The following is a 17215-nucleotide window of genomic DNA, read 5'->3' on the forward strand; positions in this document are numbered from 1 at the left end:
TACAAAAATCATTGGGCAATAAAGCCAAGCTCTCTTATCTGTTTGATTTGAAATACTGCTCTGCCAAAGACTATGGAGATTTCTGTCTCACTGTGGGACCAAAATTCAACTCCTCTGCAAATATAGAAGAGGAAGGAGTACTTTTGGATTTCATACTTTCTACTTGATGAAACAGAAGAGACAAGGGGTGGAGCATGCTGAATGATACTAAGAAAGGAAGGAGAGGGGAAGTTCTAGAAATAACATTTTAATGATAAATATAAAAGTGTTTCAGTTTAAATTAATTTTTGATATATCCTTTTAAAATTCAATTCCTGTAAAGAGTACCTGTCTTTCCTTTCATCTTTATTAATTTTCATTTACATTTTTGAAAACAACTGCACTCATGCCCCTGCAGTATTTAATAGCTTATACCATCAAAGCCCTCATACTTATTTGGCTTGTAATTACAAATAAGGGATTTCTTCCTGATTACAAGGAGAAAATTCACAGAAATAAAATATATTTGTGCATTAATTCTCCTCCATATATTAAAACAGGATTGTTGAATAACTATTGCATAGGCATATCTTAGATGTAGTATTTCTTTAGTACCACAGAGACACATCTAATAAATCTGCTATTCTGCCTTTAAGCTCTATGTGCCTGTGATACATTAATGAAAAATGAAAACACAAAATAATAGCACAGATTTTCTTTTTAAATCTTATTTCTATTGTAAGAATTTAAAAGACACACTTGAATTAAAAAAAAAATACGCTATACTTTTTTTAGAGGGATTCAGATACCAAATGATTGGTTCAGGAGTATTTAAATCCCTGAGTTTAGTACCTCAGGGCTCCAGAGTTAACTGGTATTTCTGGACCTCAGACACAGCATACACTGATCATTCAGCAGCCAGTGGATCAGTGCAGGCTAATGGCAACAAGTAAGGGCACAGAACACCACGTCCTGCCAGTTCACAGGTCCTGTTGTTTAGGGAAGTCTCCTCTGCTCCCTGCCTGAGGCAGCATGAAAGCTTTAAAGGCACAATTCTTGAGATGTAATTTCTATGCTTACTGGTGTTATACCTCCTGACTACAGTATAGCTCAGAAGCCTTTTCTCATCTCAATTTCCTGCATCAGACATGTCCTCTGACGTACGACAAGCCCTCCAACCACACTGCTCTGGAGTGGTCTGCAAATAAAGAGGTTTAGTAACTAAAGAGTTGAAGTGGGAGTTAAGGATGAAATTAAAGTGAAGGAAATTGTTTAAAACACGGGTCTAGCACTATCTAGTGGCAATAGGAAGATAAACTACTGCTTTACCTATTATGCTGTACATCTGACAAGAAAGACAAGGAAAGTTACATCATTTTAATTGGACTTTTTTTCCTCAGACTTAGTCTGAGCATGACCAGTGTTTTCCTCCTTTGTATCCAATTATGTCAGGTGATAAGGAGCACTGTAGATGAATTAATGAGAGTGCCACCTCTCCCTCCCCTGCAGTAGCAGTAGGGCTTTCTATCCAATGTAACACAGATCCTGAGAAGCAGGAAATCAGGGACACACCAGTGTGGCTCTGCTGAGTCCATATCAGTGAGGTTTAAATCAGTCCCCACACTAGTATTTTGGCATCAAATTCCAAAGATCTGAGAAATTATAGTTAACTCAAGCACAGCACATTGACTCCCCACATTCATATTATCTTGTACTTGCACTGATAAATCAGGGCACCAGAATGCAAGGTACAAACAGAGCTGGGAGCAGTTTGCTGGATCCAGCCAGCCTTGCCAGCTCCATTACTACTGGCCATGCCACATCCCAGTTGGTCCTACAGGAGCCCTGCTGCAGACTCCAGCTGCCCCTGGGGGTCCAGCCCAGCCCATGGGACTTGGGAACACACAGGGCCAGCTCTGCAATCACATCAGCCACCTACAGACAAATCATGAGCCCTAAGTGCATTTCTGTCAGTTCAGTAAGGTCAGTGGGAATTTTACATCTACTGGGCTGCTAGAGGATGTCTATATGCCTGATCCCAAACTTCCCAGTGTTTAATCTGAATTCACCCTTTGCCAGACAAAGACAGAATTCTTAGCACAATTATCTGACATACTCCACAACACACATGCTCAAACAGTTACACTTTTCACTCTAAATTCTAACACCTGCAAAACCAACACAATTCTTACTCTAAACTAGTTGAATTAGAAATAGACCCTTTCTTAGGAATATAATCACATTACACTGCTCATTCTAAACCCTTATCCATTTATTGCAATAGACTGAGAAATATTTCTCCATTTTTTTCTTACCAGGGTGATTTGTCTTGATGTGAGATTTTATAAGTCGATCTTCAGAAAATGACTTCTCACACACAGGACAGGAATAACTCTTTTTATCCTTAAGTGAGAAAGAGAGAGATTGCATTTTCAGTCTACTGGTATAATCACTATAGTCATTATTCAGTAACACATAGTTCTCAACAAAGTTATAATTCAAGGCTTGGTTTTTAAGGAAAAAATGAATGTATTTATAGTGAAATAAATGAAGGAGAAATATTAAAAGACTCTAAGCATATCATTAATCCTCATGAATACAGGGCTCCAAGTTATAGCAGATGTGAATATGCACAATAAATGTAAGCATTATCTTCTGACTGACTCTGTAGAAAATCAGGAGTCAAAAGATCAAGTCATATAACAGAAGAAAATGGATTTGATGTAAGCAGTAATATTTTGGGGTTTTTCTTCTTTTTTTTTCCACAAGTCCACCCTTCTAAAACCTAAGGATCAGATCTTACCCTTCTGAAGACAACCACCACTATATGGATTTATAAAATGGTCTGAAATGGAGCAGCAGAGTTAACAATGACCATACCATGCCATTACTTACTCAGTGTCTATATTTCTAAGAATTTTATAAATATTCAGCATTTATGTATTACCAATAAAGTCTCTTTCTACTATTTTGATTTAAAGACTCACAGACTACTGTGGATTTTCTCAGTGCCACTGGTGTTATAACAGATTTAATGCTATCAATCAAGTTCAACTGGAGAGTTTTGATGTAATTTCTTCTTATATGCAATTTTAGTCTAATTGTAATTTTCATGTTTTTACAAATGCATCTAACTCCATGCAAAAATGTAAGAATTTTCTCCGTTACACTTTACATTAAACTTTGACAGTCATAATATAAATTGGAGAGTTTGATCTTTCCAGAAGTACCTGCCTGCACTGGATGCTCAATCAAGTGAGTGGGGTTGATAGTCACCTCTGCACTGAGTAGAATAATTTATGAGTGGATTATCAAAACCACAGATGGAGGGAGTTTAGTGAGTCCTGACAGCTGGGGAGGTGCTCAGGTAACACATTACCTGTTTGGAGAGGGGCAGCTGCCCACCTACCAGAGACCTCTGAAAAGGTGAGCTGAAGCCACAGAACATTCCAGGAGGACAGAAATGCATCCTGAAGAGTGTGGAAGGAAGATTATTGACCAAAATGAGACAGAACCCTGTGCTATGAGTGAGAAATTGGGAGATCACAGGAGGCTAAGGGTCCTGGACCCTACCAGTTTCTGACCTTTGACCAAAAAGCATCTCTGAATAGCAAGGAGGGCTGTACAAGGAGGTCATTATTGTCCAGATGGTGCAGTTGTACAGCTGTAAATGGACACCTCTCTTGAAAATAAAGAAAAAAATTGATGGGTTTTCATGGCAGACAGGTTTTGAAATATGATGCAGCATTTGCAGTCAGTCCCATATACCTCTGGGAAACAAATCCCTGTGTTGAAGTACCTACAAGTTAAAAGCAGCAGCAGCCCTAGAACACTTGGGCTGAAATAGCAATGAACACTCCCATGACTGTAGGATGTGGAACTCTCACTGCCATGGCAGTGGCACAAGGAGAGTTCTGCCTGAGCTGACAGTCATTTGCTCCTGTGAGAACCTGCACCAGGGACTGGGGATGGCAGCTACACCAGGATTACCACCCTGAGGGCAGTACCTTGATATGATGGAGTTGGGCCCCATTTTAACCCCTAAGAATCCTAAGGGGAAAAAAGAAACATCAGAGAATACTAGCTGAGTTTTGGAAGAGATTCAAGGAGCCTACAAAGCTGACAAAACCTTGAAAAAGAGCTGTTAATCTGTGGAATTAGGGTCTCTCAAATGATAGAACCATGATCACATTCATAATTTGGCACATTTAAGAAAAACAGCACAAAATCATTTAGGGGCTCTTGAGCTGAAATGTATTGACAGATCTCTGTTCCTCAAACTTGCTACATATCTGATCTCAAAATATACAATAAATAAAGGAAAAAACAGTATACTTTTAATGTACAGTTGGGTGTTGCTGGTCTCTAATGCTCACTGAATTAAGTATTTCTCAGTGTGACCAGAACATTGAGACAAATGTTAAATAAGGAAAAAAAAAACAAAAAGAAAAACCACTCCACTACACACATGCTACTTCAATTGAAGTGCTGTTAACTGTGACAACTTTACATTCTTATTGATATTCTTGAGGAAGGAAAGGCTATAAGCCTATATCTTAGAGGAAAAATCAAAATAATCAGTAAATGCATCAAGAGTTACAGAACAATATAAATGGATGGGTGCTGAGAACACATCTTTCCACAAGACGATGGCAACAAAATTCTTCAATAATGAAATAATGCCAACAGTTTTTTTCAAGCTGTTAGAAAGTTATCTACACCAAGTTCTGCAGAAGTGATCTTCAAAAGGGTTATCTTTTGCAGTGTAACAGTGTGCCTAGGAGCACTGAGTTCCTTCAAAGTGTGTCACAGAGAGCACCCAGCTGAAGCCAAACCTTTCCTTGCCGGGAATCCAGGCCAGTGCCAGAGCACTGGAGCTTATGCTGTCAGCTTGGAATGCTGAAGTGTTCTTCTGTTGCTGCCCTGGGAGCTTGAGCAAGGGTTTCAATGTAATTCCATCAAAACACACTTTAAAAGTCCTCTGTTGCAAATTTCAGTATTTCAGAGCATCCAGACCACAACACAGAACTCCAGAGAAGGTCCCCTGCACCTCAGCTCCAGCTCTTCAGGTGCCCTGGCCACAGGTGATGACAGAAGCCCTTTGAAGGCTGAGGTTGCAGTAATATCTGAATCACAATCTCAGTATGCAAGCTTTCCTCTGGAAAGAATGAAAGTTATTTTTCCTATGCCTTTTTGGAACACCTGCCTTTTAAATTCCCTTGAAGGTTTTTTTTGAAGGACACGAACAGAAGCAAAGCCTGAAGAGAATGAGAGAACTGCATCTACCTTTGTTAGAGACCAGCTGCACAGTCCAATCAGCTATTTAAACTTCAAAGGCAATCACTTCCTGATGTTGCTCAACACCCCATTTAGCTAATTTGAGAAAATACAATAAATGTAAAATAATTCCTAAATAAAGGTAGGGTTTTGACTGAAAGTGTTGTTCATATTCCATAAAACAGGAATTTAATTAGGTATGTAAGTATTCTTAAATCTAGTGAAAATAAATTAGACAAATGCTATCACAAATTTTCTTGTTTATGCTGTTTCGTTATTAAATAAGGCCACTTACATAATAATCACAATTCATTTCTTTTTATATAAATGAATTAAAATTGTGCTAAGAAAGCATCAGCTATATTGCATTATCCATTTATGATGCTCTGAAGAGAATTTTATTTCTCTGAGGCATGTGTTTCAAGATAATTCAAGGGGTAGGTATACAAATATAAAGTCACAAAAAGAAAAATTAAAACCCTCTACTAAATATTGGCAGTCACAGAACATTTCCAGGAAAAGCTTCCACAACTCAGTTAACACAAAATTTGATTGCATAATTGTGTAGAGGAATAGAGGGCCAAAGCCTGCTCCCACATCTATTAAGATCAACTGAAATTTAATTTCCAACACCCATGGGATCAGAATTAGACCCCTGAGTTACACTTCTGAGGAGTGAAGAACTCCAGAAATCTTCACCACAGAAGATTCCTTCATTAAACTGATGTTCCATTAAAATGCAACTCAGCTAAAAGGATGTGATGTACCTAGGAGACAGCTGTGCACACGTGTGAGGGAGGCTACAGAAAAAGGGGCAGATATTTAGACACTTTTCTGAAGTCTGGCAAGAAGCAGAACTCAGCTCACAAAATGACAAGCACCTGCATGCATGAACTTAAGTTCACTTATTTCGTGAAGTAACTATTAGTAAAAACAAGTGCCAAGCTGACACTTGTTATGGAAGTGAGGACTAAGAGCAAAAGCTGTTTTCCAACTGAGTGCCTGATCATTAGATCAGAGATGTTTTTGTTAATTGCTTCCCTTTGCAGTACCTTGCATTCTTGACTGCACAGCAGCACTGCTCCAGAGGCAGAGCTAACACAGCCAGACCAGTGACCATGTGAACATTTCCTCTCCTCAGGAAGGGCAAATAAACAATCAGAGCTTGAGCATCTCACATCCTACCAACAGCTACGCTATTACATGGAAGGTCAACAGCATAATGGAATTTCTAAGCATCCTTCCAAAGACAAGAATAATATATATCCCAAAATGTGCATGAAAGCAAATATAGGCCCCTAATAATGAGTGGTATTTCTGGGTCTGAACTGCAGTTTTAGAGAGGTGCTGATGTTGCAGCATCAATTAAATACATAGACTTAAAATATTTTCAGAGACAAAACTCTCTGTGATGTTTATCTGCTCAGCACAGTGAGGATGGCAAATGCCACTGGAAGTTGTAAACAAACTCTGGTACCTACATCAGCATTGTTTAATTCCACATCCTGCCCTTTATTGCTACCATGAGCTCATTCATAATATAAATTGTACTAAAGGAATTTGAAACTGCCCAGCTTTTTCCTAGGTTCCATGGTATTGAAGTGATTGGGCATGTCACAGTTTGAACTTTGGAAGAGCCCAATAAATGCCAATAAACATAAAAATCTACAATAAAAGCCTTAGGAGCAAAAGATGAGTACTGAAAATCAGAGAATATGTACAGAGTTTTGGTTTTGAATCAAGCCACGCCTCAACTGCCAGGCTTCAAAAGTAAAAATCTTCCCTGTAACAACAATGTGTAGCAAATAAGAAGGCAAGAGCAGCACATTCACACTCTCCATCATCATCTGCCAGTGCAAGACTTGGGTGCTGCACACAGGGTAAGGTGGGTGCCTATGCAGTGATACACACAAGGATGAAGGGCAAGCTGCTTTTCAATGCTCATCATTTATCTTCTACAAGTAATGCAGGGAGCCATGAAATGCAGCCTGCAATGAGGTGATGAAAGATACACATCCACACAAGGAACTGAACTGAGATTTCAGTATCTTCTGTCTCCAAAGAACTTTTAATTTTAGTATTTATTAAGAACTGATTTTTCAAATCTAAATTAAAGTCTAAATTAAATTAACTGTGACTAGATATATATTTGAAGAAGTGGCCCTTTTCAGTGAGATATGCATGAATATACCAAGCAGTGGGCACAAACACCAATATGAGAATTGCCAAATTCGGTTACTAAGTAAATTCTAATACATGAATTTTTCAATCCATTTAAATAAATATATTTGCCTCTGAAAGATCGTGCTGCCACAATGGTTTTAATTATGAAATCCATTTTCTCAGTTCTCTTTAGAATTATGAAAATGATCTTCCTGGTGGGAGCTGTTGGACATTCATCACACTTGAAAAACAGGTACTTAGGAAGGATATAGGAGAGTAATTGTAGACTCTTTTGTCTTAAGTGTTCTTAGACACCAATTACACAGATTTTTGCTACCAGATGGGCATTGTAATCATCATGAATTCCAAAGCATTTAAAAAAAAGTCTATTATGTGAATTTTCTGTACCTTTCACAACAAATTCAGATTCCATTTCAAGTATTTACAGAAAGGGAGGACGCAAGGGGAGAAAATTTTCCTTTTTGTGTCATCTCTTCTGTTTGATTTTAAAGCTCTCCAGAAGTAACTGCTTAAGAAGAGTGGGAGGTTGTTCTGTTATAAATACCATTAAAGTAAATTCAGCTGTTGGAAATTCTGACCAACAGCCTACCAAGACCTGGTTTTAGCACATGGCACTTTGAGCTGGAGGGCATTCTGAACAAGACAGGAACCTTTAGAATGTGATCTCTCTGTCAACCCAACAGAAAATTGTAGATGTACAACTGCAGCTAGGTGGAGATACTAGGAAAAAAATCCTTTTCAACAACTTAAATATCTTTTGTCTGTAGTAATTAAGAAGAACATGTTTTCATTTTACCCAAGCCATCTATTTATGAAGGAAGGGAATTCAGGTTTGCAAAATGAAGTCATGTAACAATAGTACCAACTTTATTCTACTCACCCAAACCCCAAAGGATCTGAAAACCAAAGAGAGGAAATGGATAGAGACATACTCTCATGGAAACAGCTCTGAGAAGGTCCAAATATCCAGTTGCTCTAAGTCAGGTATCCCCAGAAGTGTGCAGAGAACACACAGGTAAGAACCCTGAGCTATTTCTTCAAGTATTACCACAGAATCACAAACACTGAAGACACTGAATTCAGACAAACACATATTTGGTTTGCTACTCACCAGATCTGTGTGAACTTTGAGGTGTGCCTGGAGCTTGTATTTATCTGGAGTGGAGTAGTCACAGTGTTCTGTGGGACATTTCAGCAAAATATTGCTGTGTTTCTGAATGACATGACGTTTAAGGCAGTTCTTGGTGATGGAAGAATAATTGCACTGGGAGCAGTAATATAAATGTTCTCGAGTGTGTGTACGGACATGCATGTCATAGTGCACCTGGTACCAAAACAACTTGCCTGAAAATTAAATTAGACATAAAGAAAGTAATTCCTAAACAACTGTTAGTGAAATTTCAAAAAAATAACTGTTTTTCTTTCAGGACAAAACACACTGTTTGAATCCTGCCCCTTTAGTCTTCAACGAAAATTCTTCAATGAAGACTCTTTGCTACTGAAAATATATTTACAAATCAACCTTTGCCCAAAAAGATCATGTTATATGTCCTGAAACAGCCAAACAAGAGCCACTTGTTATCAACAATAATATCAATAATAACAAATCAATGATCCTTTTCCTAAAGGAAAAGTCCTTTACATCTGTTCTCTTATGCAAAGAACCTGAATGCAACTGCACACCAAAAGAGACTGTCAAAATATTTTTTGTTACTTTCTTTCATGTTACTCCTTCTTAAAAGCCTTTTTGGCATAATGGCATCAAAAATCTCAGAGCAATTACAGTAGTTTCACGAATACAAGCCACACGGATTATAAGCCGCACTTCCGGTGCCTCGACAATGTTGCTGTCTTTGTCAATAGATAAGCTGCACCCCGAATATTAGCCGCACTTTCGTTCGTAGCGAGAATCCGTGCGCAGCTTTCACAAATTGGCCAATTAGTAACAGGATCGCGGCATAGCGGGGTTTACTGGCTCGGGGCGGGGCTAGAAGGCTCGGCCCGCTCATGGTTGCCGACGGGGCCGGCCGGGTGGTGCTGCAGCCGCCGCCGGGCTCACTGGCCCCCCTCTCCCGTCAGCACTGCCCCGCCGCTGCGTTTACTCGCCCTGCCGGCGGGCCAGCCACTGCCGCCGCTGCCAGGCATGCCGGCCGCCCCGCGCCATGTTTGCTCGCCCGGCCGGCAGGGCTGCCGCCGCCGCCAGGCTCGCCGGCCGCCCCCTCCCGTCTGCACCGCCGCCGCGTTTCCTCGCCCTGGCCGGCACTGCAGGCCCCGCACCATCGGGCTCTCCCACGCTGCTGGCCCCGATTCTGCTGGGCTTCCCCCGCTGCCAGGCAGCCCCACCCGCCGGCCTTCCTGCTTCTGCCATGCTCCCCTGCACTGCTAGCCCCAGTTCTCCCGGGCTCCCCCGCCCTGCTGGCCCGGGCTCTGCCGCCCGCCCCCCACACTGCTGGCCCAGGCTCTGCCGCCCGCCCCCCACACTGCTGGCCCCGCCTCTGCCAGGCTTTCCCACCTCAGCTGGGGCCGGCCGGGCTCCAGCTTGGCTTGGGGCTGCCGCGGGCTCTCACTTCTGTGTTGGCAGATTTTAGAATTTTGTTCATGTATTAGCCGCCCTCGAATATTAGCCGCACTTCCGGGTTTCCACCAAACTTTTGGTCAAATTGGTGCGGCTTGTATTCGTGAAATTACTGTAATCTAAAATACAATGTTATGGTGTTTCAAAAACTTGTTTTTTTCAGATGTTTCTTTCCATTTCCAAGAATGAAAACTACAAAATATATCCCAAATTGCTTCCTTTCCAGTTACATAAACACAAACATTTTCAGTGAGAGTAAGTGGGAATAGTGTGTTATTCCCACTTCCATGAATAAAAAACCCAAACAATTACAACCAGGATCTGATACCACACAATTAAAAATTTCATCTCAAAGAATCTGGTTCAAAACAAGACACAAAATGCCAGTATATATGTTCCTACTGTACAGAATGTATATTGCTATACATCCTCCCACACTACACGATAAAAACTGAATTTTATACTAAGCTGATAATGAAGCTCAAGTATTAAAGCATGGACTGAACTAATGTTGATCACATGCCTAAATCTGCTGCGCTTGGTCTCAGTGAAAGTTGTAACTTGGGGAGATGCATGTGGACAGAAATAATCTAATTCTATCAAATTTCACATCAGTAAAAATTGAGCATTGCAAGGCACTGCTTTGCTATATTCCACTAGTGGGTTTTTTTGAGATTTGACTCATTTCACGTTATTTGTACAGCAAAAAGCAAATCCCACTGGACCCCAGAATCCATACCGAACTACAAAACTAATGCTGCTGCCAAGATACACAAATATATCAAACACTGTAAACCAGAGGAGCAGGAAAAAGACAGCTCACTGTGTAAGATTTTAAAAACCCCAAACATAATTCCACTGCTCCTTACCGCAGTATTCACATTCCAAGTCTCCATAAACCTTCCTTATCCTGTCACGTAACTCAGTGCTCATTTGTCTCTTCTGCAAGCTGTCCAAGATCTGCATGAAGGCGACGGATCCATTCCCCCCGCTGGCTGTAGCTGTGTTAGATGAGGCTGCCTGTGGGCTGGTGGCTGCACCACCTTCTGCTGCTGCCAAGGGGTCTGTGGGTTCTGCTGAATTCTGAATGGGTGCATTGCATGTTTCTGATTCACCAGGAGGAACAGACTGGATTGTCTCTTCGAGGACTGGAAGGCTCTCAGTGATAGTGTTGCTCTGACTCACATTTAAACTTCTGTCTTCAGATAGTAAAAGATGAATTTCTTCACCCTGCTCGTTTACAGAACTGCAGTGATTAACTTCCTCTTCATTTGGTGGAGAACCTTTTAACTCCTCAGGGCCAGCAGTACCATTTTTCAGCAGGAAGCAGTCTGATGCTACACAGGGCTGAATGTCTGGGACTGCTATGTCTGTTGTCTGACACAGTGTCTCTGCTACATTTTTTATCAGAGGATTTTCCAATTCTAAGGAAAGGACTGCATCAGTTTTTCCATCACCATTATGTTGACCATCATGGTTTACCTCAGCAGCTGCTGATTCACCTTTAGAAGCAGATGGCTGTGGGGTGTTAACAGCATCAGTACTCGTGGCAGTCAATTCACCTGCAGTTTGTGTCTGCTGTTCACCAAGGGCTTCTGGCTGGATGTCACCTCCTGGCTCCAGCAGGCAGAAGCTCTGGTTGATAGAACTGTTAAAAACAGAATCCTCCTGCAGATCTGCGTGCACGTCTTTGATGTGAGCACGGAGCCTCACAGAACTGACAAACTTCTTCAGGCACACAGAACACACGTACACAAAAGGGTGCTTTCGAACGTGTAGCTCCAGGGCTTGGTACTTAGTGGCTCCATGGCCACAGAGCTCACAAGCAAAGGGTCTCTCATCACCATGAACCAGCATGTGACGGTCCCGGTCCAGCTCATTTTTGAATTTGCGCTCACAAATATGGCAGTCATAGAGAAGTTGTCTTTTGCCCTCTCGTGTCATCAAGCGAAGCTCATCAAAAACATCCTTCACCTTTTTATCTTGCAGGTCGTGAGTTTCCTTCATATGCTTGATCAAATTTTTAACATCTGAGTATTTCTTTTTGCAGAAACGACAGTGCTGCTTAATTTTCTTGTGAACCCTTTCGATATGGACTTTGAGATGGCCTTTGCTGAGACAAGTGAAGGTGCAATAATCACAGCTGAACTTCTCCCCGGTGTGCTTCCGCAGGTGAACGTTCAAGTTGGCTTTGATGGCACTGGCATAACTGCAGTAAGAACACTTGTAAGGTTTCTCATTTGTGTGAATCCTCAGATGTGCTTGGAGGGAGTGCTTAAATTTGAACACCTTGTTACAGTATTCACAGGTAAAAATCTTCAGTTGAGTTGGACCCAACCTAAAAAACCCCAAACACACAGTTATATTTACAGTAGTAAATAACATAATGGTAACATAATGTGCTGAAATTTCCCTAAACATTCATAAAGGAAAGAAGTGCTTCGTTTTTTAGAAAAATGTATTATCCAAAGGCATTTTAAATTATACAACTTATTCATAGTTGATTTTCAGCTGTTCCTTTATTTAAAGGTCTCAGAAAAACAGCCCAGTTTCATGCAAATGGATGGGGAAGCACGTCATTCATATTCTGCATGGACACAAATATAAGTACTTCTAAGTTACCTGCTTGTTTTCGTTGCCTGTTCATATGGGGTTTGCTGAATGGCATATTCCTGGTATCCTTTCCGTTGTGATGGGTCTTGAACTGCTGTGTCTGGAGCTGTGGGCTCACTTTCATGAGGAGAAGCCTCAAGAGGAACAATTTTTCTGGCTCCTAAAGGAAGAATGAAAAGAATGCTCATTAAAAATCTCATACTAGAAATGTGCATTGTCTGTAATACAAAAGTGCAAATTAAACATAAACTCTGTAATTATTAGTTTGACTCTTTTAGTTTCTGTTGTTAATGATGGATACAGTAGCCATCAGTACTTACACCACAGTTCTGCTTAAATAACTTGCCACGACTGACAGTTCAGAGCATTATTCATGGTGCTTGATGGCTGCCACAAGGAGATCCTACATCCAAATATTTCTACCTTTAAAAGATTGCAAATCTTCTAAATAAAATTTCAATTTTTTGCTTCATACCACATCCGTTAAAAATTATGCCAAGTTGTTTAATCAGTTCCATAAATAAGGCCAAGGAAAAGTTAAATATAAAAAAGACAGTTTAGTCTATATTTAAAACTCTGTACATCTTTTCCTAAACTCCTTATATTTTGGAGCATATTGCCATCCCTCAGAGTAAAAAAATATATTTGGAACAGGCTTCCCAGAGGAGTGGTCACAGCTTCAAGCCTGACAGAGCTCAAAAAGTGTTTGGACAATGCTCTGAAGCACATTGTGTGATTCTTGGGGCTGTCCTGTGCTGGGCCAGGAGCTGGACTCAATCTTTGTGGAGCCTTTTCAACTCAGGATATTCTGATTCTATTCTCCTTGTGCACTTCTCAATCTCCACTGGGAGCAGAAGAGCTCCACTGAATGCATTAAGCCCAGATTCCTGAGGATATTATTTATAAAATAAAGGCAGCATTAACATAAAGTCTCTGAAACCACAGTGGGGGTTACCCAACAACAGGTGTGAAAAACTTAGTGACATTACATGGAGGAAAGACATGCTGCAGACAACAAGGAGAAAAACAGAGATTCTGTGGGTCCTTCAGAGTGATTTTAAGTGGGAGTTTGAAATATTTTAAGAAGAGGCCATTTGGGAGTATGCAAAGCTACTGATGCCTTTCCTATCAGGCTGGACATCAGCCAACTCTGTAAACAGAGCAACTAAACTGTAATAGCTCTGTTTCTCACTAAATTGGCTGTATCTAAAACCAGATTTTTTGCACTACTGTTTTTTAATAATGCTTTCAGTTCTGTTCTAAAGATTCTGCAGGTTCAACAGAACTGATCTTCCAAGTTTTCACCCTAAATGTCACCAGAACATTGTAACTTCCACTCCTCCTGTTCCTCCCTCTCCCACAAATGTCAGGCTGTCCACAGGACTGCATCTCCCAAATTGCACTGTGGTAACCCAGTGAGATGGGACCTTGTCATTATAGCACAGGAGCCATGGTTCAGTCTGTGGCTTCAGTACAAAGGTAACAGGATAGACATCAGACACCAGGAAAAATGTTCTAAAACTTCAGTACTTAAAATAGAAGCAAATTCTATATTTAGAGTGACTCAGTTAAAAGAAAATAGGCCTTAAACTGCTTTCTATGCATGATTGCCTCTTCCAGGCCTCCCATTTCCTGACTGTGAGACAAAGATCCTCATTAAATGCTCCACACTAACTCTCCTCTGTGCCCTTCTGCATTTCAGGATGTTTGAGCATTTCCTAAAAGGACTGCTGAACTGTTTAATAGACTTTCGTACTACCACTATAAAAATTTAATCACCTAAATTGGGTGAACTAAATATACACTCACTAGATAAATACTAACTCACCAGTATTTTGCATACTTTGAGTGGGCAGAATGCTCCAAGGTTATCCTCATGCTCCTGCCTCTAAATTACCTATGCAGTTCACAGAGAGAATGTCTTTAAAAACTTGAAGAGAGATTTTCACATTTTCAGACTTGCTGATGAAGTACCTGCTCACAAAAGGCAATCATGTCTCCTAGTGGGAGCTTGCTACTTCCCACCCTTGGAAGATAGGGAACCATTAAGAAGCTTTAGATGTCTCCATCCACTTGGGATGCTGAGGGTGACAATGGACCAGCAGCCACCAGCAGTCACCACCAGATCACAAAATAATGACTACAACATATGCCCAGGAAGTGAGAAAATTGGTTTCTAGGCTTCACCCAGCCTAGCCCCCACATGCCCCAAATCCCAAAAGAATGTCCTCAATATCCAGGCTAGGGAAATGCCTAAGGACAAGGCAAACATGTACAAGGTCTTATTTTTCATTAAAAACGTCATATGCCAATAAGGAAGATAAAGGTTTTCCTGTTTCCCTAGGCAATCATTTCAAGAAGTCAAAGCATATAAATATCAGGGGAAGAAAAAGAAGTTTACTTCTTGAAATGTACTGATCATTTCCTTCAGAGAAATCCTTCCTCCAGCACTATCATATCTCTATTTTAAAGGCAGAATCGACTTTAGTTTACCAGACTTTATTTATGCCTTTTGCTTTCCTCTTTTCAGTCAATATCATCTAAGTAAATCTGCCTTCAGAAGAATAAGATTTGAGTTCCTCATGACATTCTGACAGCAGCTTCTACAGATAAGCAATACCCAGTGAGCCTCATCTCTCAAACTCAGGGATGGCCTCCAGTCTCTTACAGTCTGTAAGAGAAAAGCATCCTGTCCTTCACTACAGAGCTTTCCAATACTTATCAACAAACTAATAGAATTAAACTATTGGCAACAGAATTATTAGGAATGGATCACAAATAAATCAGGAAAGAACATCTACCTAATTCCTATTAATTCAACTAATTCTGAAAATGTCCCAAAACTTCAAGTACACATCACAAAAAAGGATAAAAAAGAACCAGAAAACAGTAACAAAGACAAAATCAGAAGTATTTTGTTTGGGAGAGGGATACAGAATTCAGAGACCTTCAGCTTAGAAAAGAGGTAATTGAAAGTGAAGTATCAGAAAAAAACCTCTGTAATTAGAAATACCGTGAAAAAAAGAGAAGTGTGAATAATCACTATCTCACAACTCACAAAAAAAAGTTCAATACAGACTTAAAACAATATAAAGGAATATGCAATTTCACCCCACATGTAATTAAGTTACAAAACAATTACTGCATAATGCCAGAGACCTAAAATATAAATTCATTCAAGATGGGATTTAGACAAATTAATTGATGCATATTAAATATGATAATCTAGATGCAAACACCAGCTCAACAACTGTCAGAATTCATGAGACTTTACACAGTGTCTTTTTTCTTCCCTTCAGAGATGCAGCAAGCTGCCTTTAGATCAAAGTTATTTGTTTTAAAAATTACTTTAGCTGAAGTTTAAGTATAAAAAAAATCTTCATAATGTAGGTACTTTGGTCTCTACAGTTAAAATAATGTACTATGGGTACAAAGTGAATATTTGTTTCTTACAATCTTTTTGAAGGAATGTGTTTTGCCAGCTTCCACAATATCCTGTGAAATGTGCTCCAAATGTGTGTGATCCATAGTGAGGCAGGTCTGAAAGTCAATTCATCAGAAACCAACCCTACCCATAATCCCAAAGCTCTCCATGAAAACCTATCTCTAACCTTCAAAATAAAGCTAAAAAACCAGGAAAAGGACCATTTAATATGTGTGTGGGTTGAACACATTTTAATTTAGACAAAAACAGAAACACAGACCCGTGAATAGGAGGATGAAGATTCCCCCTTTCACCAGAGCTGGATATTTGATTGGCAGAGCTAAATCAACCTGTAAACCCAAGATAACAAACACCTGCTTACACTCAGAGGGGAAATGTTTAATTTTCCTAACCTTACCTAATTCAACATTTGCTTTAATTCAGCATAGGGACAGCATCTTTGGCCCTCTATTTAACTACATGTTGAATGAGAAGTACCAGCACAGAAGTTCATGAAGAGGATTAAAGAGGGAATCTGCTTAAAATCTACACCATATCTCTCCTTCTGCAAATACATTATTAATTTTGTAGTTTGTTTTACTACTGAAGGCATAAACAGGCAGAATGATTTGAAGGACAGAAAGCTGGGGTTGGAGAACAGCACTTGCTTGTGACAGCAGTCTGTACTTACTGATCAATACACTTTGAAAAGGGGTAGTCCCAGTCCTCCTCCTTTCCCCTGCAAACTCATTTTCTCCAATATTAAATCTATTCAGATGTGTGATAAACCCACAACCATCATTCCATGAGCTACAGAACAGAAATGATCTTAAACAAAAAAGACTGTTTTCAGTCAAAAAGACTGCCATCAGTTAAACTAAGTCAGTCCCCAAACAGCAAGCAAAATGACAAATTTAAGCAAAACTACATTCTTCCACTTCTTCCCCAATGCCCAAAAATTTCGATGGAAGAAGGAACTAAGTGTTCATAGATTACAGATAGAATCCTCTCACATAGTAGCATGAGAACTCAGCTGGACTTTTATGGACTGTGGAAATCAGGGAGAGAAAAGCCTTCACAATGTTGTACTTAAAATTTGTAGTTGAAAAAGAAATCCAACTCCTATAGAAAACAAAATTGTTCTCAAGAAAATGAGTACTTCA

The 17215-nt window shown here is 40.0% G+C and overlaps 1 protein-coding gene across 1 annotated transcript in view; it reads right to left on the reverse strand.

Annotated features, from left to right (window-relative positions):
- LOC117003831 (zinc finger protein ZFAT-like) overlaps positions 1-17215 on the reverse strand; it is a 79041-nt gene that overhangs the window by 31427 nt on the left and 30399 nt on the right. Inside the window, exons 5-8 of the mRNA XM_033074154.1 lie at positions 12638-12788; positions 10885-12353; positions 8552-8784; positions 2295-2382 (exon numbers count right to left, since the gene is read on the reverse strand). Coding sequence (XP_032930045.1) covers positions 2295-2382; positions 8552-8784; positions 10885-12353; positions 12638-12788 — 1941 coding nt within the window. The remainder of the gene's footprint in view (positions 1-2294; positions 2383-8551; positions 8785-10884; positions 12354-12637; positions 12789-17215) is intronic.

Source organism: Catharus ustulatus, chromosome 1 (genome assembly GCF_009819885.2).
Source record: "Catharus ustulatus isolate bCatUst1 chromosome 1, bCatUst1.pri.v2, whole genome shotgun sequence".
NCBI lineage: Eukaryota > Metazoa > Chordata > Aves > Passeriformes > Turdidae > Catharus > Catharus ustulatus.